The 24655-nt window shown below is 43.2% G+C and overlaps 1 protein-coding gene across 7 annotated transcripts in view; it reads right to left on the bottom strand.

Annotated features, from left to right (window-relative positions):
- The window catches only part of LOC137342720 (phosphatase and actin regulator 4-like), a 138199-nt gene that overhangs the window by 15319 nt on the left and 98225 nt on the right, over nucleotides 1-24655 (bottom strand). For 4 of the 7 annotated variants that reach the window (XM_068006867.1, XM_068006866.1, XM_068006865.1 and 1 more), the window contains 5 exons: nucleotides 23605-23772; nucleotides 15821-15901; nucleotides 8655-8849; nucleotides 6605-6913; nucleotides 2998-3550 (listed from right to left, as the gene is read on the bottom strand). In XM_068006867.1, the coding sequence (XP_067862968.1) occupies nucleotides 2998-3550; nucleotides 6605-6913; nucleotides 8655-8849; nucleotides 15821-15901; nucleotides 23605-23772 (1306 nt within the window). Of the gene's footprint in view, nucleotides 1-2997; nucleotides 3551-6604; nucleotides 6914-8654; nucleotides 8850-15820; nucleotides 15902-21215; nucleotides 21352-23604; nucleotides 23773-24655 lie in introns of those variants that run through there. The other 3 variants (XM_068006864.1, XM_068006869.1, XM_068006868.1) reach the window with 3 other exon arrangements.

Raw genomic sequence — 24655 nt, 5'->3', positions numbered from 1 at the left:
GAGAGTGGTGAGAATGTGGAACTTGCTACCACATGAAATAGTTGAACATGGATGCATTTAAGAGGAAGCTAGATAAGTACATGTTGGAGAAAGGAAAAGGTTATGTTGATAGGGTTAGATGAAATAGGGTGGCAGGAGGCTCATGTGGAGCATAAACACTGGCATAAACCAGTTGGGCTGAATGGCCTGTTTCTGTGCTGTAAATTCTATAAAACTGCAGGTATACAATGAAGGGAGAGGTTAGGAGATTTTTTTATGCAGAGGGCTGTTATGAAATGGAATGGCCTACCAGGTAACAGTGATGGAAGCAGAATTCATAATAGCTCTTAAAAGGGAAGTGGATGAGTATTTGAAAATTAAAAATTTAAAATGGTATGGAGAGGGGGCAGCGAAATGGGGCTAACTGGATAGATCCGAGAGCTGGTGGAGGTGGAATGGGCCGATTGGCCTCTTTCTCTGCTGTAGAATCCTCCAGTTAAAGGTTGTGCTACGGGAAAATGTCCCCAGCACCAGATCCAAGCAAGCTTATGCTTAGTTAAGCCTGGGCAGTTCTATAGAACTGACAAATGGTCATAGGGGCTCTGGGCTTGGGAGGTAATTAAGGGAGGGGTGCAACAAAAAAAAATCAGTTGGTATTTCTGCCTCAATTGTTATCAAGTGACTCCTGCTGCAAATTGCGCGCGTGGATACTGGGTAAAGGCAAAAATAGCCTTTCAAAGCTTACACACGGATAAGGACACCAGCATACCCCATGGGACCCTGCTCCAGCATGTGTCAGTGCCTTCAGGGGAAGGGAGGGATAGAAAACAGAGAAACACAAAAACAACTGCAACATACACACAGAAAAATCAAAGGCTCATTCTGGTAACCTTCACGGTATGCGTGCCAGAATTGGAGATTAAATTGTGTTGCGTGAGCTAGTCTCGGCAGGTACAGCAGCAGGCGATGCACAAGTAATTGAAAATTAAACATTTTAAAGGGTAAGGGGAAGGGGCGGGGAAAATGGGGCTAATTGGATAGCTCTTTCAGAGAGCACTGTGGTGGAGGTGGAATGGGCTGACTGGCCCCTTTTGCTGCTGCATAATTCTCTAGACTCTGCTAAAGGTTGTGCTATGGAAAATGCCCAAGCCAAGGCGTCGGCAACCCCTGGTCTGTGGAGGGGGGCAATCGGCCAAGGTTCCCACTCCTAAATGTCGTTCAGCATTCCCTGCTGGAAGTGCACAAACACTGGCATCAGGTGGGGAAAGGATCTGGCTCGGCCGCAATGTGCCTCACACCATCAGGGTCAAATAGCCTGCCAACTCTTACCGTCTAGGCTTGCCTATAAACAATGCCATGGTGGTGGCGGGGGGAAACTCAAGGGTGATTGACACCCAGGCAATAATATCCTAGCAAGTAGACAATGCCTTGGGGGGAGGGGGGGAGCAATGAGAGAAAATTTGGCAAGCAAAACCACAAATACTGGAAATTAGAAATAAAAACAGGAAAGTTTGCAAATGCACAGGAGGCCTGTTAGGATCTAAAAGACAAAGATAGGTTAGCACTTCAGGTGGGAATCAGAATTCCCTGAAGTAGATTTTATTCACATCCAATTTTTATTTTTGAGGACTTCCACTCAAGTTAACCAAAAATTAGAGATGGATAAAATATACATTAAGGAATTCTGGTATACCCCACCCAAAGCGTTAACCTGTCTTTTGTGTTTAAGACACTCACAGAACAAAAGCACTAATACAGCCATTTTGTCCGCTGATCCTTATCTAGTACTCATACAGCTACGACCACAAGAAGCACAGCTCTTCTCCCATGTGGACCTTTAGACTTATGTAAATCAGTGAACATTTCATCTCTGCTGTACATTACTTGCTCTCACTCCAAGTAAGGTCCAGCCAGACAGAGGTGACACAACATTAAACTTAATCTAGTTTACCGTCGTTTGCCACACTGCTATGAACTCAGGTCAGATCCAACACGAATCAATCATTTACAGGGTTAATTTGAACAAAGGTTCAAGGCACACCAGCACTCACTGAAATTTGGTTGCAAGTGCATTAAAAGGGTAATTACATATAAAGTACAGCACAGAAACAGGCCATTCGGCCCAACTGGTCCATGCCAGTGGTTTATGCTCCGCAGGAGCCTTCTCCCTCTCTTCTCATCTCACCCTATCACCATATCCTTCTATTCCTTATTCCCTCAGGTACTTATCTAGCTTCCCCTTAAATGCATCTATACTATTCGCCTCAACTACTCCTTGTGGTAGCGAGTTCCACATTCTAACCACTCTACTTTTCCATCCTTTGTCACATGCTATAAACTCAGGTTTTGGAAGGGGGAACAAGTATGATGTACCGCTGGGGGCCCTGGGGATTATTGTTTAGTACAATCATACTAAAAGAACCAATGGCACTATACAAAGAGTAGAGAGCCCTGACCAACATTCCTCCCTCAACTAACGCCACTATAAAAAAGATTAACTGATCATTGCTGTTTGTGGGACCTTGCTGTGCGTTAGGTGGCTGCCATGTTTGTTCTACGTAACGGTGACTACACTTCAAAGGTGTTTCATCGGCTGTGAAGCCCTTTGGGAGACTCTCAGGATGTGAAAGAATCTATGTAAATGCAAGTTCTTTCTTAGTCAGCCAAAAGCAGTCTCAATCCAGTTCCTGGTAGGCATGAACCCGCAGCACCAGATGGCCCCTAACTTGGCACTGATTAGCAGTCATACTCGGGAGAGGTGACAGGATAACCGGTGTAGAAAAATGTCTCATTGGTGAAAGTAGGGGGTGCTTTTCTGAGGCTGGGGCTGAGATACATTCATTGTTGGGGTAGACTACAGGGAGTTTTTACTCTGCATCCAAAGCTGATCCAGATCTTGGATGCTGACACTGGGTGCTTGGATTGGAAAGAGTTCCATTACCCAACACCAACATCCCTCACCTTGATGGGTACAATATTAAAATAAAAATAGCCACTTGAAATAAAACGCACACTCACCATTTTAACTTCTCCAAGGTGACTTGCAACGCCCGCTTCTTAATAGCATCGTCAAAGCCAGCCTCGAAAAGCTGTGACTTCGCTGTATTCGAGCCATCAGAGGCTGTGATTACCGGCCGAGGGCTGCAGAGCGCTTGCTGAATCATTATGTGCAAAGGAACTTGGGATTGCCGAGTCGGAAGGAGCTCGGGATAATCATCGGATGGAGGATGAAGCTGTTGTTCAGGTTCTTTTTCACGTTGCACGCTGGCGTGACAGAACGTCAATGTGGGGGGGGTGGCTTTGACTGGAGGTCTTGGTGGGAGGGACTGACGGGGAGCGGGTTCCGGAGCGGAAGGTGGGCGCGAAGGCAATGCTGGCGTTGACGTCGGTGCGTGGGCTGACGTCGATACTTGCGTTGGTAGTTGCGTTCTCTCCTTGCTCTCGCACACATTCTGGGTGGCGTTGATTGGCTCGGCCACAGGCGGGTTGGAGGTGATCCTTCTGTGGGGCACTGGTGGCGAATGATTACCCGGCACAACTAGGCCAGGGGTCATGACTTGACTAAGTTCCGCTGAAACAGAATATTGGAAGTTGAGTCGGTGTTCCGAATCTTGTCTGTTTTAAGAATTGTAGCACTATTCATTGCTTAGAAACATAGACCTCATCCCGAGAGGATAAGGGCATCATGAGACCTTGTGTGTAAAATAAACAGCAAGGCAACAATTTTGCAATGGTCAGCTGGACAAAATAAAATACCCTAAGGCAGGCAGTTGTGATCAATATATGAAAATATTAAATATGGCATAATGACTAGAACACAAACCATGCTCAGTATAAGGTTGAGCATTCCTTTCCTAAATCTTTTACATTTAAGACTCTGCCTTGGAAGTTAACTTTAAATCAACCACACCATCATGCCTCGGGCTCTTACATATACATGAGATATATAAAAGACACAAAAGATTTATGACATCAGAAGGGCAACAAATTAGTAATACTGCATCAAAATTTGCAGGAGTAATACTGCTATATATGGACACAGTGCAACAGGGAAAGGTTATTTGATGAAGTTTAAAGGCACTTATTTTACAAAATTTGCTCTACTGTGCGCAGGCATAGAAACATAGGAACAGGAGCAGGCCATTCAACCCCCCGAGCCTGTTCCGCCATTCAATTAGATCATGGCTGATCTGTGCCTCAACCCCATTTACCCACCTTTGTTCTATATCCCTCGATACCCTTATCCAACAAAAATTTATCGATCTCAGCATCCACAGCCTTTTGGGGGAGCGAGTTCCAGATTTCAACTACCGTGTGTGTTAAAAAGTGTTTCCTGTTTTCACTCCTAAATTGCCTACGTCTAATTTTAACATTATGCCCTTTAGTTCTGCTTTCCCGCACCAGAGGAAATGGTTTCTCTGTAGGTACCTCATCGAATCCCTTAATTATTTTAAATACCTCATGTAGATCGGCCCTTAACTGTAAGTTTATGCCACCTGTCCTCATAATTTAACCCTTTAAGCCCTGGTATCATTCTGGTGAATCTGCACTGTATCCTCTCCAAGGATTCGATGCACAAAACTGAACGTAATTCTCCAGATGCGGTCTGACCAAGACTCTGTACAACTGAAGCATCAAGTCCTCACTTTTGAATTCCAAACCCCTTGAGATAAAGGCCAACATTCCATTAGCTTTTCTGATTACTTTTTGTACCTGTACACTACCTTTTAGTGGTGTGTGTGTGCACATAGACACCTAAATCCCTTTGCTCCTCCACAGCCCCTAGTCTTTCACCATCAAGAAAATATTCTGATTTGACTTTCTCAGATCAAAGTGGATGACCTCACACTTCCCCATACTGAACTCCATCTGCCACAGCTTAGCCCGCTCACTTAGTCCGTCTGTGTCACTTTGTAACGTTCTCCTCCTGTCTGCACAACTTACTGTGCCTCCTAACTTAGTGTCACCTGCAAATTTGGACATACAACTCTCTGTTCCTCCATCCAAGTCATTAATATATGCAGTGAAAAGCTGAGGCCCCAGTACAGATCCCCATGGGAATTGTAGAATGAACATCCTGTGTAACAATTTAGAACTGAATCCAAATTAATGTCCAGGATAATTGATTTAAAAATTTTTCCATGAAGATCAGTTAACGGAATGGAAACTGAAATCTGAAGGGGTTTGAAAAATGTCAGTGAAATTCGTGTTTTTATAAAGGAAAAACATGAGATCAGATAACTGCTTTGGAACTTGCTCATGATGCGATGCTTTCTAGGGATTTTTTTTTGCTTTACAAATATTAATGCTTTGTCAGCTGCAGACTGCTCGCTGACTGACATTATCATAGCAATCACATGCTCAGAAATACTTCAACTTAGGCCTTCGTACTGAAGACTACAGCATCAAGAAACTACAAAGTTCACTTCAGAGCACCAAGAGAATGCCTCTCCCCCTCCCAGCTTCCACGATTTAGAAACTCCAGTTATCTTAGTTCTGTCAAAATTTCACAAACACAATAAATCATTTGACTAAAAGGAGAAATTAAAAAAACACAAAATGCAATTTTTCTTTTTAAAAGAATAGGGCCCGAGAACACTTCCATAATCTTTCTGCTAGCAATGTGGTAATGCTGCAATCCAGCAGTAAAGTAAACTAGCTAAATAAAAAGTACGGTTATCTGGTTTCAACCCTTAAACTGTCAGTGGGTTCAGGGAAATTTCCTACTCCCTGGGCCAATCAGTTGAGTTTGTATTCACCCTTATGGATTGGGACGTTTGACTAGAACAATGACATTAATAATGCCATAAGAAATATTAATGCTACTAAAACACACTAAAAACACAACCATAAATAAATCTGAACTATAATTCCGTTCACCCTGCCATCTCTATTCCCATCCCAGCACCTCAACCCCAATCCTGTCTTATTCCCTATTTTCTGACCGATTTTTTTTTAAACTTAAGTTTTCTCCTACCTTTACCATCCTTTCTGTCCTTTTTAAAAAAAACATTGACTTATTTCCTTCCGGCTTCCACTGTCCAAGTTTAGAAAAATAGGCTGTAAAAGGCCCTTCCTCGGTCAGTCTGAACCCCGAATTAGTATATTGTCACGGTGCATCACATGCATTTAGGTGAATCTTGCGTTTTAAAAAATATGTAATCACATTAAATCCAGCACGAGTGTCGTTCAGCAAGGATCTTCGTCGGTCCAACCTGCAGCCCCACAGCACCCGGTCAAGTCCAGTTGCCCATTTTTTGGAAAGGTTAATCCTGTGTTTGTCTCCCCTGATCTCTCAGGAGCAAATATTCACTGCATTCAGAAAGACAAACAAGTAACCTGCATTCAGGTGCCAGAGATTCAGTTTGATTTGGAAGGAAAAAAAATCCCCATTTGAAGCGACTATTTTCACGATTTAGCATGGTGTATAGTTTCTACAGGTTTGACCACAGACCCGAGACCATGAACACAGCCTCTGGGACAGTCTACGGAAAGTATCGCCCGACATTCCCAAATCAGTAATGAGGTAAACGACATTTAAAATTGCTTTCCGTTTCAAGATAAAATTCGACCTGCGGCTTATTTGCAAAGTGCGCCGTACAGCGAGTGGTACGTGGAGACTCACCAAACAAAGAATTGCTGTTGCGATTGGGTTTCGGAGGTGGGACAGGAGGTTGCTTGGCAGGGACGGTGGCGGTGGTAGTCGTAGTGGTGGACAAAGAGTCAGTGGTATTGGTGGAACAGGAAGTGGAGAAGGAAGAAATAATGGAAGAGACATCCTTGGCGGTGGTCACGTCGGGTCCAGGTTCTTTCACTTGTCCCTCGCCTGCTTCCAGAGTGGGAGCTGATACCGGTCTTTTAGGAGGAAGCAAAGCCTGTTTATGGTCACGCGTGGGCTCCATTACTGACATAGGGCGTCTGTCCACAGCCTCTGCTGGGTTAAAACGTTAAAAGAAAACACGCATGAAACAGAGGAAGCACAAGACTGGGAAAACACGAACATGAGAGAACGAGCACAAAACCTCAGGGAGCTGCTTTTTTTTAAAAAAAAAAGCTTACTATGTAAATCAATTCAACTTTCACAACTCCCCCCCCGCCTCCTTCCCAAGATAATGGGCAATTGACTACTCTTTAACAACACGGTGGCACATAATCCTCATAGTTGTGTTGACCACCTCGAAGAGGTTAAACCATTGGCCAAAGGTGAAAACATTCACAGCTCAGGTGGTCGTTATTTGGCCCATCGTGTCTGTGCTAGCTCTTCAAATGCTACCCACTGCCTAACGTAATCTCATTTCATTGCCCTTTATCCACATCTTTTTAAAAGGGGGTGGGGGAAGGGTGGGCTCTATAACCCGCTGAGAGATTTAATATTTCTTCTACAAAATAAATGCCCTAAGATTTCTGTACAATTTCAGGTCTCGTGCCAAATTCTGAGCAGCAGCATGGGCTATCGTGTTGATGTTTAGATAGGGAAGGACAGCCACGTTGACCAGTCATTGTAAGACCCTAAGGAACGCAGAGAATCCATAGTACTGCTCGTTTACTTCATCAATAATTTCAGTTAGTTTGGTAAATAAAGCAAAAAAAAACAAACAAGTAATACAGCACTATGGAGGAACTTGACAACACAAAAGATTTTTTACACTGTTCGATCATTTAGGACCCTGCTTAAGAATGAGACATGGAGGAATACAAGGGAGCAGGCACCAATTGTAGATCTGGTCTGCTCAATTCCTTCAATATAGGTTACACTCTGCACAGCCATGGATTACCATGATGTGGAGATGCCGGTGATGGACTGGGGTGGACAAATGTAAGGAATCTTACAACACCAGGTTATAGTCCAACAATTTTATTTTAAAATCACAAGCTTTCGGAGATTATCTCCTTCGTCAGGTGAGTGAGTAAGTCACTCACCTGACGAAGGAGATAATCTCCGAAAGCTTGTGATTTTAAAATAAAATTGTTGGACTATAACCTGGTGTTATAAGATTCCTTACATATGGATTACCATAACAGAGGACGACCAAATAAGGGAGAATTCATTCACTCTATATATTGACAAGTTAATTGTTAAGTTAAAAGGGAATCAAATAATATAAGAAGGTACAGATAAAGAGCAGGGAAAATGGACTGATGTAGACAGCTCCAGAATAGCAGCTAGCAGCAGTAGATTCTGATTTACTGTAATACACTGAAGCTGTCAAAGCAAATAATCAAAAAATTGTGATAAATTCTGGTTAGAATACACAGTCCTATTGTACTGGGTGTATTGATGTTCCTTTTATATGTAAAACAGTGGACCAATCAGCCACCCAAAATTTAAAACACTTACTTAGTTCAACAGTTTGTAGTCCTGAAACTTGGAAAAGCAATGTGCGTGAGTGAAATAAGGCCTTCGTGACCCTCAGCAATGAGGTTTACAAGATTGTAAGTCTTATTGAGTTTGAAAACGCAGAGTTAATTTTCAAGTCCTGTATGTGTCAGTCATTTATATTGTACAAAAATGTGATAAGCTTTTTTTTGGCCATATTTTCACACACTATGCAAAACAGCAATGGTGGATGATTTAATTATCAACTTGAAAACAGATAAACCTTGTGTAATGAAGATTTTATGTTTTAGTAAAAAAGAGGTAGCAGACGTTCCTCATCCTCACTTTGATATCTTACCTTTAGTTTTTTCGGGTTCCTCAGCTGAGCTCCTCACTCTCTCCTCGACTTCCTGGGGAGCCTTTGAAACACTCGACCTTTTTTCACCTGTGGCTGCTGGTTCAGCCTCTTCTGACGTTTCCAACTCACCCACGGGGACCATGTGCCCATTCTTTAGTGTACTGTTTTGGGCAGGTTTGCTGTTAATTTCCCCATCTGCAGAAGGGAAGAAAGAGAAGCATGGGATCAGTTTTGATAAGAGTAGAACGGGAGGAACTGTTTCCACTGGCGGGAGGGTCGGTAACCAGAGGACACAGATTTAAGGTAATTGGCAAAAGGACCAGAGGAGAAGACAAGTGGACATTTTTTTTTAAAGCATCGAGTTGTTATGATCTGGAAAACACTGCTCGATAGTGTGGTGGAAGCAGATTCAATAGTAACTTTCAAAAGGGAACTGGATATGTATTTAAAAAGGAAAAATTTGCACGGCTATGGGGAAAGAGCTGGGGAGTGGAACTTGTTGGATAGTTCTTTCAAAGAGCCAGCACAGGCATGATGGGCCGGATGGCCGCCTTCTGTGCTGTATGATTCTATAAGGCCGTCAGTGAGCCATTACTTAACACCTTTTCACTTTGTAAACCAGGAGTGCAATCAACGACAAAATGATGCTTGGGACACTTGAGAGAAATGTCTTATAACCATCCTGTTCTCTCAAAGTGTAACCCAATTAATGCTCACACAGTATGGTCACAAGAATTCCTGCGTAGTATCTGCTCTCTCTCTGTAAATGGACACAGCCAGTGGGTAATTTCTTTACGGTCTCCTACCTTCTCCTTTCTATGCCTTGCCTTTCTCAATCTGTCTTCGCCTCTCTAATCTATTTGGGTCCCTCTCTATCTGTTTATCAGTCTCACTTGCATTTGTGCTCATCACTAACTTTCCAGTCTCACTGCATTCTGTTAATAGCTGTGACCTTTAGCCTATCACAAACTTTGCTCTTCCCATATTTCTCAAGAGGTTAAGCCAATTGCTTAGCATGTTCCAAAGCCCTCTCTGCAGATCACTCCGATATCCTTCTTGTTCTTTTCTGCATCCAAAAGCGTTGGTGTAGAAATTCCCCGTTTGTCCTGAGTAGTGCTGGAGCTGCAAACGGGATCTGATCAGCATCCAGATCCTCTGCACAAAGTACGGCCAAGGCTGGCCACTCAGTAGAGTTGGAGATGCAGCCTTACGTTCCATCACTCTGGTGCACCCAGGTGTCAACCTTGAAGCTTAGAGACATCTTGCATCTAGGGTTGCCAACTCTGGTTGGGCGAATTCCTGTAGGTGTCATCACATGACCGTCCCACCTCCAACCACCCCATCCCCACGCTCCAGCCATCGGTCGCCCGACACGTCCATCCTCACAGTGCTCCACCTTCCCACGGCCAATTGGAAAGCGAACAGACTCTTCATTACCCTGACTGTCAGTCAAACAGCCATCCACCACACCCCACATCTCCAACATTTGTATAACTAATAAACAAAAGTGTTCAAAGTAAATGGAAAAAACCCCAGAGTTTCTGGAAGCAGTGCTCAGATCAATCTTCAATTCCTGGAGACTCCACGACAATCCTGGAGAGTTGGCAACCCTACTTGGGATGGGCAATAAATGCTGGCCTCGCCAGCGACGCCCACATCCCATGAACGAATAAAAAAAAAACTTGCATCAGAAAGTAACCCACTAAATTAACAGGAAGTTGCAAGTTGACAACAATTACTCTTCTCAGCAGAAAAGCTTGTGTTTAGAGTTTAACCCATTAAATTTTATTTGGGGGGGGGGGGGGGTTGGGGGCATTTACTCCTCTTCTCCCTTTCCTCCATTATCATGTATTCCTAGAACACTCATCGACTGATGATTCTCCTCCTTCCCCTGCTCCAAACCATCTTCAGATGGTCACTACAAACTCTATTTCAACTGATTACAACAACTACATGCAATTACATAGCTCCTTGAATGTAGAAAAATCTTAACTTTACGCTTGCTAGTCACTGAATGTCCAACAAGCAAAACCCTCATCAAAAACCTTCAGAATTTTGAACAGAACTCTGAACCAGTGCCGAGTATAACTCTATTCTTACCCCCTCCCCCAAAATATCCTAACTCACAATGCAGCAACTCGCCAAGGCTTCTTCGAAAGCACTTCACAAACCCGCGACCTCCACCACCTAGAAGGACAAGGGCAGCAGGTGCATGGGAACAACACCACCTCCAAGTCACACACTATCCTGACTTGGACATATATCGGCCGTCCCTTCATTGTCGCCGAGTCAAAATCCTGCAACTCCCTACGTAATAGCACTGTGGGAGAACCTTCACCACATGGACCGCACAGGTTTAAGGCGGCGGCTCACCACCACCTTCTCAAAGGCAACTAGGGATGGGCAATAAATGCTGGCCTTCTGAGTGACGCCCACATCCCCAGAATGAATATTAAAAAAATATTGTGAGCTTTTCAACCCATGTGTCAGTTTGTCAACGTATTATAAAAAGAATCAGCTTTTAACACTGGCATTGGTGGTTGCCAGTTCCATTTCAAAGATGGGACCAGAGCTTGTAAGAACCAAATGTGTTGGAGTGTGGGACTGGAACCAGATATCATTTTCCATTGTTTGCTGGGCACAAACTTGAGGCAGAAAAGAATTAAAATGAGATGTTAGCTTCTCAGAATCCCACTTACAGACGTGTTTATAGAATCAAACAGCAGAGGAGGCGGCCATTAGGTCCATTGTGCCTGCTCTTTAAATGAGTTATCCAGTTAGTCCCATTCCCCTGCTTTTTCCCAGTAGCCCTGTAAATCTTTCCGTTTCAAGTATTTATCCAATTCCCTTTTGAAAGTTACCACTGAATCTGCTTCCACCGCCCTTTCAAGCAGCGCATTCCAGATCATAACAACTCGCTGCGTAAAAAAAATTCTCATCACCCCTCTGGTTCTTTTACCAATTAGCTTAAACCTTTGTCCTCCGGTTACCGACCCTCTGCCAATGGAAACAGTTTGTCTTCATTTGCTCTATCGAAAACCTTCATACTAGCTGATAATGTTTGCCCCAAAGAAGTTACGTATAGCAAGTCAGCTGCTAAAATGCATCTTCTAAAAACTTATTTGCCTCAAAAGGAATTTCTAGGGCATGCCTGACTGTTGTCTTGTGTGAAGATTTACTTTCTTCAAAATTCTAGTTGCCAACACTTTTTTTTTAAAATAAGGTGGACGTTCCCTGGTGTAGATTCATTAGCTGGCCTTATTTGACAATTCCTGTCACTGTACTCTGGTATAGCAATGTTTTGGAAATAAAACAGGGAGTGGGGTTGGAGTGGCGATACATTTTACATAATTAAAAGAGAAAATACTCAGAATTGCAGCCGGCTCCAAAATGCCAATAAATGCACCAATTCAGGTGTAAAAATTTTTTAAAAATATTCTGAGGTGGGGGGGGTGGTGAATGCCCCCACAGGAAAGAGCTATACTTTCAGCACTCTCAGCCCCTTTCTAAATTACCTTTACTGCTAACTGTGCTTTTACATACGGCAATAATAGAGATGAAATCATAGGTACATCTGCACCGTAGGTTATACCAAGCCTGTGAGCAATGTATGTGCAGATTTCCCAGTCACCTGGCCAACGTGGGATGGATTTCTGTGACCGTGAGACACTTAGCTGGCCAAAAAAAAGACTCTGCGTGGTGAAACTGCCAATCAGTTCAGGAATAGAATGTGTACAGGGTCACCATAAAAACAAATGCTTCAGTGGAAGCAATCTTGGACAAGCCATTTCTTTGAGGAATCATGGATAGTTATTTTATGTTTTATAACCATAACGCTAAATATTCAGGGCCCCAGCCAATAGTTGATTCATGACCCAGAGAGATGGAAAATACCATTTTGACAGATAGAAGCTACACCTCAAACTTGAGCCTCAACTTCATAGAATTACATAGAATTAACAGCACAGAAGTAGGCCATTTGGCCCAACTAGCCTATGCTGGTGTTTATGCTCCACACAAGCCTCCTCCCACCCTACTTCATCTAATGCCATCAGCATATCCTTCTATTCCTTTCTCCCTCGTGTGTTTATCTAGCTTCACCTTAAATGCATCTATGCTATTCACCTCAACTACTCCATGTGGTAGCGAGTTCCACATTCTAACCACTCTCTGGATAAATAGGTTTCTACTGAATTACTTATTGGATTTATTAATGACTATCTTATATTTATGACCCCAATTTTGGACTCCCCCACAAGAGGAAACATCATCTTTATGTCTACCCTATCAAACCCCTTCATAATTTTAAAGACCTTGTTTAGGTATTTAGTACCTTCAATTGGTACTTTCAATTTTTTTAAAAAAAGGTGGCGGCCCATATGTCAGTAAATATACAACCTGAAAATGTTCATGTCGGACATTTGACAAGGTTTCCCCCTGTAATGTTTCAATATTGGGTTTCTGCCATAATGAAACCTCCGCAAGCCAGTACAACAATACTAGAATCATAGAAAGGTTACAGCATGGAAGGAGGCCATTCGGCCCATCGAGCCCGCGCCAGCTCTATGCAAGAGCAATCCAGCTAGTCCCACTCACCCGCCCTTTCTCCGTAGCCCTGCAATTTTTTTTACTTTCAAGTACTTATCCAGTTCCCCTTTGAAGGCCATGATTGAATCTGCCTCCATCTCCCCCTCGGGCAGTGCATTCCAGATCCTAACCACTCGCTGTGTAAAAAAGTTTATCCTCATGTCACCTTTGGTTCTTTTGCCAATCACCTTAAATCTATTTCCTCTGGTTTTTGACCTTTCCACCAATGGGAACAGTTTCTCTTTATCTACTCTGTCTAGGCCCTTCATAATTTTGAATACCTCGATCAAATCTCCTCGCAACCGTCTCTGTTCCAAGGAGAACAACCCCAGCTTTTCCAGTCTATCCACATAACGAAAGTCCCCCATCCCTGGAATCATTCTAACATTGGCAAACAATGCCACATCACACTAATAGCAAAATCTATCACTTACCCCACCGTGCAGTCATCAGGCGCTGAGACATCATCATGGTTTTGGCTGCGACAGTGCAAACACAACTTGAGGGCCAGTGGACTCCCCCACCATCCCCTGTATAATCTTTCCCCGAAACCCCTCTCACGACACAGCCCAAATGTACCCCATGCATTCAATTCTCCACTACAAATACATCCGTTGCTCCCGTAACACCTCCGCCCACCCCATCTTAAGAATTTCCCATCTATGCTACAATTAACTAAACGTCATGGGTTCCATACCAATAACCTGCTCTGACTTTCCCCTAGAGTCTCAAACTTGAAGTTTGTCAAATTTTACAGTCCCTGCATTCACGAGTGTTTGTTTCTGGCTTTGCTTATTGGCAAAGCAGCAACACTCATGAGGAAAAATACCATTACAACCATACCCAAGCACCCCCTCAACAAACTACTCAATTAGGAACATAGGAACAGGAGTAATCCATTCAGCCCCTCCAGTCTGCTCTGCCATTCAATTAGATATCATGGCTGATCTGTAGCTTATCTCCACCTATCTGCATTGGTTCTGTAACCTTTAATACCCTTGCCTAACAAAAATTTATCAATCTCAGTTTTGAAATTTTCAATTGATCCCCAGCCTCAACAGCTTTTTGGGGGAGGAGTTCCAGTCTTCCAGTAGCAGTATGATTGATGGACACTAAAAAGAGGACATTCATTATGAGCAGTGAATTACAGGCTAAGTTTACTGCCTTGGGCTTCTGATAACCATATATGGCTTAAATCAGAACTCTTCTGTTCTAATATCTGTTGCATGTCTAGAACACATTCCAACCCCAAGCAATTTTCTGCCTCATGCCAATTGTACTCCTGACCTCTGGCTCTGACATGTGACAGGATTCTCCCTCACATCTGGTAAGAAAATCCTTCGTTTGGACTCATCCATCCAATCTCATGTGATATAAATGCCTTCAGAAGATTAATTACTTCAAAGAAGATGCTCAAAGACACGAGACTCTTCATCTTCACAGCACTAAAACTAACATTGCCATAGTCAGTTTGAACTAGGTTTGCCAATTCTCTCTAATTGTTCTGAACTCTCCCAGAATCGAAGATTACCATAGAATCATACAGCACAGGAGGCCATTCCACCCATCGTGCCTGTGCCAGCCCTTTGAAGGAGCTATCCAATTAGACCCATTCCCCCTGCTCTTCCCCATAGCCCTGCAAATTTTTCCTTTTCAGTATGTCTCCAATTCCCTTTTGAAAATTACTATTGAAACTGCTTCCACCGCCCTTTCAGGCAGTGCATTCTTGATCATAGAATTAACAGCACAGAAACAGGCCCTTCGGCCCAAGTGGTTTATGCCAGTGTTTATGCTCCACATGAGCCACCTCTCACCCTGCTTCATGTCACCCTATCACAGCATATTGTTCTACTCCTTTCTCCCTCATGTATTTATCTAGCTTCCTCTTAAAGGCATCAACCATTCCATGTGGTAGCGAGCTCCACATTCTAACCAATCTCTGGGTAAAGAAGTTTCTCCTGAATTCCTTATGAGCCAAGCTGACACTTCATGGGGTTCGTCACAGGAGATCATGCCGCACCAAATCACTTACTCTATCTATATTTAACTTTGGCTACCAGTTGATCCGCAGTAATCATGCCGAGTTACAGCTGTGAAGTGTGAAAACATCACCAGGTTTGTTAAAGAAACTGCTAGCACCGTTGTCACCAGGGTTTAGTGTATTAGCACCGATACACGACTAGGAACATATTTTAAAAATCATACTAAGGTATTGAGTTGTACCTTTCATTTATTGCCTCAATTTGTTGGTGTCAGTGACAGAGTTGCAACCACCAGTACTTCATCCTGGTGTTATACAGCTTACAATGCTCTCTCCAGACAGAACCCAAGTCTATAATGAGCTGGGTACTTTACACAGATCAAGTGGAAACTGTATGAAAATATCACAAGACAAAAGTTATGCCTTACTGAAATCCTGGTGACAACACTACATCACTGTACAAAGGCCACTCAATCATGATGTCCCTCAAAGGGTTTGGGTGGGTGAAGGGAATCTTTCTTGTTCTTTATTTGATTGATTCTGTTAATTAAATCCAAATATATCAAATCTCTCTTCATTCTGTGCACGTTATACTTGCCTTGTTCAGGAATCTCTTTCAACACTCCCTTCTTAACCAGCTCAGCTCTGCTTTTTCTCACAGATAACTTCCTGTCCAAAACTGGAATTATAAAAACATGTCCGTGAACAGACTTTTAGATAAATGTAACTCCACAAACTCCCTCAGTGACATCATGAAGTAGACATTTAAACTCAAGTCACAAGCAAAAGAATGAAGGGAGAGGCTAGGAGAAATTCTTCACAGAGGATTCTTAGGAGATGAAATGCCCTACCAGAAACAGTGGTGGACGCAGAATCCATAAGAGCTTTTATAAGGAAAATAGATAAATATTTGAAAAATTAAAATTCAATAGAGTATGGGGAAAGGGCTGGGGAATGGGATTAGGTGGACAGCTCTTTCAGAGAGCCGGCACAGGCACATTGGGCCAAATGGCCTCTTGTCATGCTTAGAATCCAATGATTCTATGAACATACACAGTTCTGGGCATCTTCAATATAAAAAAAGCCTCAAGGCACATATGCAGTTGGGTTGGTGGTCGCTTAAGCATTCAGGTACTTTCAAAGCTACACTGTGGGGATCTACACAACAATGTCACAGGGCTTACTTAGCGTGTTGGGACCAATATCCTCTAAGAAAGAAAATCACTTAAAACCAAAACACTCGAAGCTTGTGCTAGTACGCTGCTTGTATGAAACAAAAACAGAAAATGCTGGAGAGGCTCAGCAGGTCAGGCAGCACCATCAAGAAAACGTAAGACAGTTGATATTTCAGGCATAAAACCTTCAGAACCAAATCTGGTGTTTTCTCGATGGGTACTGCCTGACCTAATGAGTACCTCCAGCATCTTCTGTTTCTCTTTCGGATTTCCAGCATATGCAGTTTTTTGCTTCTTGTATGAATACTTCACCCATTAACTTCTCGCACCATCACTGCCAGTACTTCACTCTAGTCTTAAACAGTTCAAAATGCTCTCCAGGCACAACCCAAGTTGGAAGGACAAAATCTGTAACTGTGTTGTTGGGTGTTTTCCACCGCTCCGGAGGACAAAGTTCGAACGTTTTATCCGCCCATCATTACACTTCACTGAGATTCTTGAGGCAACAATGCGGTGCAGGAAGAACTTAAGGAAAGAAATCCCCGAAGAGGTGTAAAATAGACTCCTAAAGGCTGTACCTGAACTTACTTGATTTAAGTACATTCAATATTGATTCCATTTATATACTCAAAGCCACTGTAGCAGTTTTTAAAATTCATTCTTGGGATGAGAGTGGCTCTGGCAAGCCCGGCATTGATTGCCCATCCCTCATTGCCCTGAGATGGTGGTGGTGGTGGGCCTTCTCCTTAAATCGCAACGATTTTGATGCAACTGAGTGACCTGCGAGGTCACTTCAGAGGGCAATTAATTATAAACGCGTTGATGCGGGACTGGAGTCACATATGGGCCAGATTGGGTAAGGACGGCAGGTTTCCTTCCTTAAAAAGAACATTAGTGAACCAGTTGGGTTTTTACGACAATCCGACAGCTTCGTGGTCACTTTTACTGATAGCTTTTTATTTCTAGGCTTTTTCCAAACTGATACAACAACAATTTGGTTTAGGGTCTTTTGTAATGAGTGTATAAACATTGCACTTTCAAAAGCAGATATCAGATGAGGGAGAGCGCTATCTGCTGGCTAGGATATACGTGTAACTCAGTTTACAAAGAATGCTCGTCTGAGAAAGTGTCAAAACGCACCATTGTTTTCCACTGCCCTAAAGTATAGTCCTGTTAAAGGAGATTCACAACTGAAAACAGGCTTCCTCAATGAAAGGTGAAAAGACAGCCACTATCTCAATTGGAACATAGGAACAGGAGTAGGCCATTCAGTCCCTCGAGCCTGTTCCGCCATTCAACGAGATCAAGCTCGTCTGTATCCTAACTCCATTTACCCGCCTTGGCTCCATATCCCTTAATAACCTTGGCTAGCAGAAATCTATCGATCTCAGCTTTAAAATTGCATCTACTGCTTTTTGTGGGAGAGTGCTCCATACTTCTAACACCCTTTGCATGAAGAAATGTTTCCTAACTTCTCTCCTGAATGGCCTGGCTTTAATTTTAAAGTTAAAAATCCCCTTGTCCTAAGCTCCCCTATCAATGGAAAAAGTTTCTCTCGATCTATCAATTCCTTTCAAAATCCTAAAATGCTCAATCTGATCACCCCTTAACCTTCCATATTCCACGAAATCCAAGCCTAGTTTATGTAACCCTTGGTGCACTGATGTGAACCACTCCCTGGTGTTATTTAGTCATCGGCAACAGAATATCCCACTTGAGACCTTGAGTGGCCATAGTTTTACTGGGACTAAAACAAGCCTGGATCTCATTGTCACTGGTAAGGGATCCTCCATTTCCCACAGCTGATGAATGGTTTAATTTAATTGTGGCATCCTCACAATCTAAGTGTCCTGCAAGAACATTTTGGTGAATCTGTGCTGCATTCCTTCCAAGGCCAATATGTTCTTTCTAAGATGCAGTGCCCAGAAAGGTGTACAGTACTCTAGATGTGGTCTAACCAGGGCTTTGTACAGCTGCGGCAAAACTTCTTCCCCTTTATATTCTAGCCCTTTAAATATAAATGCTAACATTCCAGCAGCCTTTTTGATAATTTTCGCTCCATACATTCCTATGAAATTCCTTTGTCTGCTATTTTAATGGAGGTACCAAATTGAAAATCTCATCAAAACAGTGCCACGTTGATACCATAAGCATACATTGCGCATTTAATTTTTTTTATTGGGGTGACTAGGATATGTATTGAGCTTCCCTGTTGTATTGGTGACAAGACTTTTCCACTGTTGGGGAATAATTGCTCTGTGATGTTATTTAAATAAACAGATCACATTTAAAGTGGTAGACAAAGGAACTTCATATAAAAAAAACTTTAGCATTTGTGCGCTAATAATCTAAAAGTTTGATTTTAAGGTGTGAGAGTTGAAAGTTGACAGATGAGAGTTTTCCCTCCCTCACAGAATTCGCTGTACTAGAACAGCACAGTAGCAGCAGCTCGGTCAGTGACGAGAGAATAATTAACTGCACAAAACTTGGTTAACGCGATGCACAGAAGCCACAACATCCTCAGGTACTTGATGCGATCTTTATTCCATAACTTAGTTGAAGGAGCAAGTCACAACTTAATCACCAAGATACTCACTATATTGAGCAGATTGAAAATCTCATCAAATCAGTGCCACATTTATACCATTGCGCATTTAATTTTTTTTATTGGGGTGACGAGGATATGTATTGAGCTTCCCTGTTGTATTGGTGACAAGACTTTTCCACTGTTGGGGAATAATTGCTCTGTGATGTCTGTAAATAAGCTCTTTATGAACGCACTTATAGAATCACAGAATCATAGTTCAAGACACCAGCAGAGTTGAAAAAGAGTTCGAGAGAAGACAAGATAAATAGTAGTGGTTAAGTTGGATGCATGACCTGCTATTTTGGACCATGTCAAAACAGAAAACATAGAATTCAATGTTTAATCTGGATTTGGATTGAAACCACAGCAACAGGACAACCTGATTAAAATGCAAAAGTATCCTGCAAACACTAAGCTTCCAAACTGATGTGAACCACTCCCTGGTGTTATTTAGTCATCGGCAACAGAATATCCCACTTGAAACCTTGAGTGGCCATAGTTTTACTGGGACTAATACAAGCCTGGATCTCATTGTCACTGGTAAGGGATCCTCCATTTCTCACAGCCGATGAATGGTTTGATTTAATTGCGGCATCCTCACAATCTAAGTGTCCTGCAAGAACACACCTGCAGTGCAAAGAATGGAAGCACTTGAAAGGAAGAAGTACACTCGTACTTCGAAAGCTCCTCAGCATTGCACCCTGACCCTTCATTTTCTATTTAAATTTCCTGTCGTGATAAAGTCAGTACAATCGCAATCAAACACTTCTCTCCAGCCTAACCACTTTCTCGGGCAGTGTGCATGCAGCTTACAATTATTCATTCACATCATTGAGCTAAGCAGAGAGGAGGTGGTGGGGCGGGGGTAAGGTACAATACTATGTCAAAACTGAAAATATGGAATTTAACGTTTAATCTGGATTTGCAATGAAACCACAGTAAAAGGACAACCAGATTAAAATGCAAAAGTATCCTGCAAATACTAAGCTTCCAGCCTGTTGGATTGTCACTGTGGTCGTGTTTCGCTTAACCAAATCCAGTGACCCCCCTCATTAACCCTTTGCAGTATAAATTATGCAAATACACTCACTATAGAAATCGAACTTGCAGATTCCAAATACTGTCACCACCTCCCACACTACCAGTAGCCCCCCCCACCCATCCAATTCAGAAAGTTGATGGAAAAGACAATTAAGTGTTAACTCCATTCCCTAGTCACCAATTCCATCCCCCTCCCTGGCCATTGTCTAAGGCTGAACCAGACTGTTTGCAACCTCGGCGTCCTATCTGACCCTGAGCTGAGCTTCCGACCACCATATCCCCTCCATCACCAAGACCACCTACTTCCACCTCAGTAACATTGCCCATCTCCACCCCTGCCTCAGCCCATCTGCTGCTGAAACCTTCATCCATGCTTTTGTCAGCTACAGACTCGACTATTCCAATGCTCTCCTAGCCGGCCTCTCATCTCTGTAAACTGCAGCTCATCCAAAACTCTGCAGCCCGTACCCTAACTTGCACCCATCACCTCTGTACGCGCTGACCGACAGTGACTTCTGGTCCAGCAACGCCTCAAATTTAAATTTCTCCTCTATGTGTTCAAATCCCTCCATGAACTTGTCCCTCCCTACCTCTGTAACCTCCTCCAACTCTACAACCCTCTGAGATCTCTGCACTCCTCCAATTCTGGCCTCATGTGCATCCTCTATTTCCTTCACCTCTCCATCGGCGGCCGTGCCTTCAGCTGCCTGGGCCCTATGCTGTGGAATTCCCTCCCTAAACCTCTCCGCCTCTCTCTCCTCCTTTAAGACGCTCCTTAAAAACCTACCTCTTTGACAAAGCTTTTGGTCACCTGCCCTAGCACCTCCTTATGTGGATCGGTGTTAAATTTTGTCTGATAATTGCTCCTGTGAATTGTCTTAGGATGATTTTGCTATGTTAAAGGCTCTACATAAACACAAGTTGTGGTTGTAACTGTGGGATGGGTTGAAAGCCACAATTAGAGTGGAAGCTGTAATAAGCTATGTTGAGTTAGGAGGATAAATCTATTCTGAACAGCAGGAATGTAAGGTTTGTAACCAAGGGGCAGCGTGCTGGTGAATTGCACCAGTGCTGTAATAAACAGTGCCTTGCACTGCCAGGAGGCCATTCCAATTCTCCCCAGTATTTCCCATCTCCACCAATGGCTCAAAGAGTGAATGCACCATGTAGTGATACTGAGACATACAAACCGAGATAACTCCAGGTTCAATCCCTAGTCTGTTCAGCGAGCTGATCTCAGCCGGAGGCAGTAGCGGGTCCAACAGTCAGCCTTTATGTTTCCGAGCTGAAGAGGGGAAGAGGGGAAAAAGAACAGAAAAAGGAGCAGCCAGGTTCCTCCGTTCCTATGTCTATTTAGTGAGCTCTGAAGACCAGTTTGGACGTGGCTGTGATGTATTCTACAGCACCATGTCCCAGTTAAGAGCCTTCAAGACAAGAGAGGAGAAGTAGGAAGAGGGAAAATCTTTCCAATCCCTGCGATGTGGCAGGGTTGGGGATCAAGTTGCGAGTTGAGGCCAGATGCTTTCTCTAAAGGGCAGTTATAAAAGTGAATAGAGTCATTGGCCCAATCAACCCAAGCTACTTGTATGACAATAGAACAGCAGGCTCTCAGGTGTAGGAGCAAATCATAGGAGCTTCCCCTACAGGTGGAAAAGACGGGACAAGTGAACCTACAAAGCAAAAAAAAACACAGGCAGACGGAAAGAAGGGGTAAGCAAGACCATCAGGGCCTTTCAATGTTCACCCTGCCCATTAGACAGTGCAGCTTTATGAAGCTCACTCTCCAACCACAAGTAATGCTAACATCCCGGGAGGCAAAAAACACAAAATCGTGGCCAATTTCCGAGAAACTCTAGGGGGAATTCCTTCTCGACTCCCTGAGGCAATCAAGCAAGCTCCAGGAGATCATGGTTCTCCATCACGCATCACTAGCTGTACATAACCAACGCCCGCAGTCCCATCAGCCTCTGTGTGAAGTTACGGTAAACATTCTCACTGACAGTTTACAGCTTGAACTAACAGACATCAAACACAGCTGTTACAGAAACCTTCCGTTTTCTTAAAACGGGATAGATTTCCGATTGTGCAGAGGAAATATAGGATGAGAGAGAAATGAGAAATAGAATTAGTTGGCTGGAGCACCAATTTAAAGATGGGTTTAATTTTCCAATGGAACTCAATGGGCAGATAGGCTTTCCCAGTTCCGAATCAATCCCCATTTTCTTGCCACTTTTTCTAAAGTTCCAATTCTTTTCAATGTCTGCCTATGCCTGTTAAACTAATTAATTCCCAGAACATCAAAATTGGTGAACTCGTTATCTCCTTCCCTTCCTCTTAGAATCTACGGACAGTTTAAACCCAAGCTGGAGTTCAACGAACCAATATTACTCCACTGTTCATCACCTTTTCTAACCTTTCCAACCTTGGTTGCGTTCTGCACAATGGCACTCGGCTCTTTGGGTGTCAGCTGCAGCTCAGTGAGTAGCACTCCTCGCCTCTGAGTCAGAAGGTTGTGTACTCAAGTCCCACTACAGACACTTGAGCGCAAAATCTGAGAGAGCGCTGCACTGTCGGAGATGCCGTCTTTCGGATGAGACATTAAACCGAGGCCCCGTCTGCCCTCTCAAGTGGATATAAAAGATCCCACAGCCAATATTCGAAGAAGAACAGGGGAGTTCTCCCCGGTGCCCTGGCCAATATTTATCCCTTAACCAACACCACCAGGTCATTATCACATTGCTGTGTGTGGGATCTTGCTGTGTGCAAATTGGCTGCCACCTGTTTCCCACATTACAACAGTTCGAAAGTACTTCATTGGCTGTAAAGCACTTTGGGTTGTCCTGAGGTCGTGAAAGGCGCTATATAAATGCAAATTCTCTCTTTCGTCTAAGCTTCTCAATAAAGAGGTTTTTTTTTTAAAAACAGAAACCTTTCCACCACACAAGTACCTGGGTCCCTATTCCAATGGGTAGATGCAAGTATTGGCATCTCTTTGGAAAGAGTCAGACACTCTCATCTGCAGAAGCAATAACTACTAGAAACTAACAGACTTGTTTTGGTGATTTGTTACAATGGCTGCAGTGACCATTTTTTTTTAAAAAAAGATCGGTCAACTAATGAATGGTCCCACCCAAAATGTTAATCTATCTTTCTTCTCTTCATTATTCCCTCCCACTAAATTTTCTCCTTTTCTTTTCCTGAAGGTGCTCACGCTTGCTGGGATATAATTCCACGGGCACCTCCGGCCCTCTTGTATCCTCCCACAGCAGCACTCTTCATGTGTGAGGTTAGACGGTGAATACTGGCAGGCTATTCAACTATAGAAGGCGTGACAGCTGAACTCAATCCTGTTTCCACGCAATGCCCTCGCACGCAACTTCCAACAGAGGCCACTGGGAGCTACCAATTGTTTTCCTGTTAATAACTGACCGATTTCAATCAGTTTCCAAGGCTTAAATCAACAGATCTTACGCTGTTTTGTTGGCGGGCTGAACAAGTTAAAATAATGTAAACTTTTTAACGTTTCAATTGCGCTTCCAATTTTCAAAATGGCCCGTGTGACAATTTCCAGTTTCTTACCTGCAGACGTTTCCTTGAACTTTTCGCTGCTTTTCTTTTTCCGCCATTTCCATGGTTTGAATATTTTCCCAAATCCCGGAAATTTTCCCTTTCTCCGCGCGGTGGGCGTGTTCGAACCGGAGACGTCGTTCCCCGAGCCCATTGGCAGATGCTGCTCCCCTTCCTCAGCTGCATGCAATCATTGGAGGAGAAAAATAAAAATCCAATTTAACTCTGAGATGCCAATTGAAGGAAAAGAATCAAACTGCAGAGCAGGAGATACATCGGGGGTTCAGCTGTTTAGTGCTTGAATTCAGTTCTTAAGTACCTTTACATAAACCATGTCTGACCAGTGCCTGCTAGCTCTCTTTTGTAGTTTATCAAGAAAATTGTGTTTGTGGCGGGGGGGTGGATTGGATTCAACACTGGCTTTCACATCTGGAGCCAGAGTTTGAATCAAACTCAGGACTAACATTTCTGATGTCCATTCTAAGGCTCTTCTGGGAAATGGGTTCCTATAGATCAAAACTACTTCATTGCCTGTAAAACGCTTTGGGACGTTCTGAGGTCATGAAAGGCACTACATCAATGCAAGGTCTTTCTCTTTCTTTATTTCGTTCTTGGTTTTTCAGCACAAAAGGATTGTGTATGAAGTCTCATTCGGCTTTTCACTCGAGCAATAACTTATCATATTTGCCCTGTGTGATAATTGGTGACCAGAGATTTCAGCAACAACTGCGAAGGCATCCTTCGACAATTCACTGCTGTTACAAAAAGTTAATCAAATCGGAGGACAGACTGTCAACTCTTGTACACATCGCACTTTTGTTGTTTGATTTATTTTTCCGTACCAAGAGAAACCACATAAATGGCACATATTATTGCGCTCTTTGGCTGAGTTTGATAAAGTGTCACATAATAGGCTTGTCAGCAAAATTGAAGCCCATGGAATAAAAGGGGCAGTGGCAGCATGGATACGAAAGTGACTAAGTGACAGAAACAGAAAGTAGTGGTGAACGGTTTTTTTTCGGGACTGGAGGAAGGTATACAGTGATGTTCCCCAGGGGTGGGT

The sequence above is a fragment of the Heptranchias perlo genome, chromosome 26 (assembly GCF_035084215.1).
Source record: "Heptranchias perlo isolate sHepPer1 chromosome 26, sHepPer1.hap1, whole genome shotgun sequence".
NCBI lineage: Eukaryota > Metazoa > Chordata > Chondrichthyes > Hexanchiformes > Hexanchidae > Heptranchias > Heptranchias perlo.
Note: the sequence above shows the minus strand (reverse complement) of the source record. Positions and strands in the feature narration are given on the sequence as shown.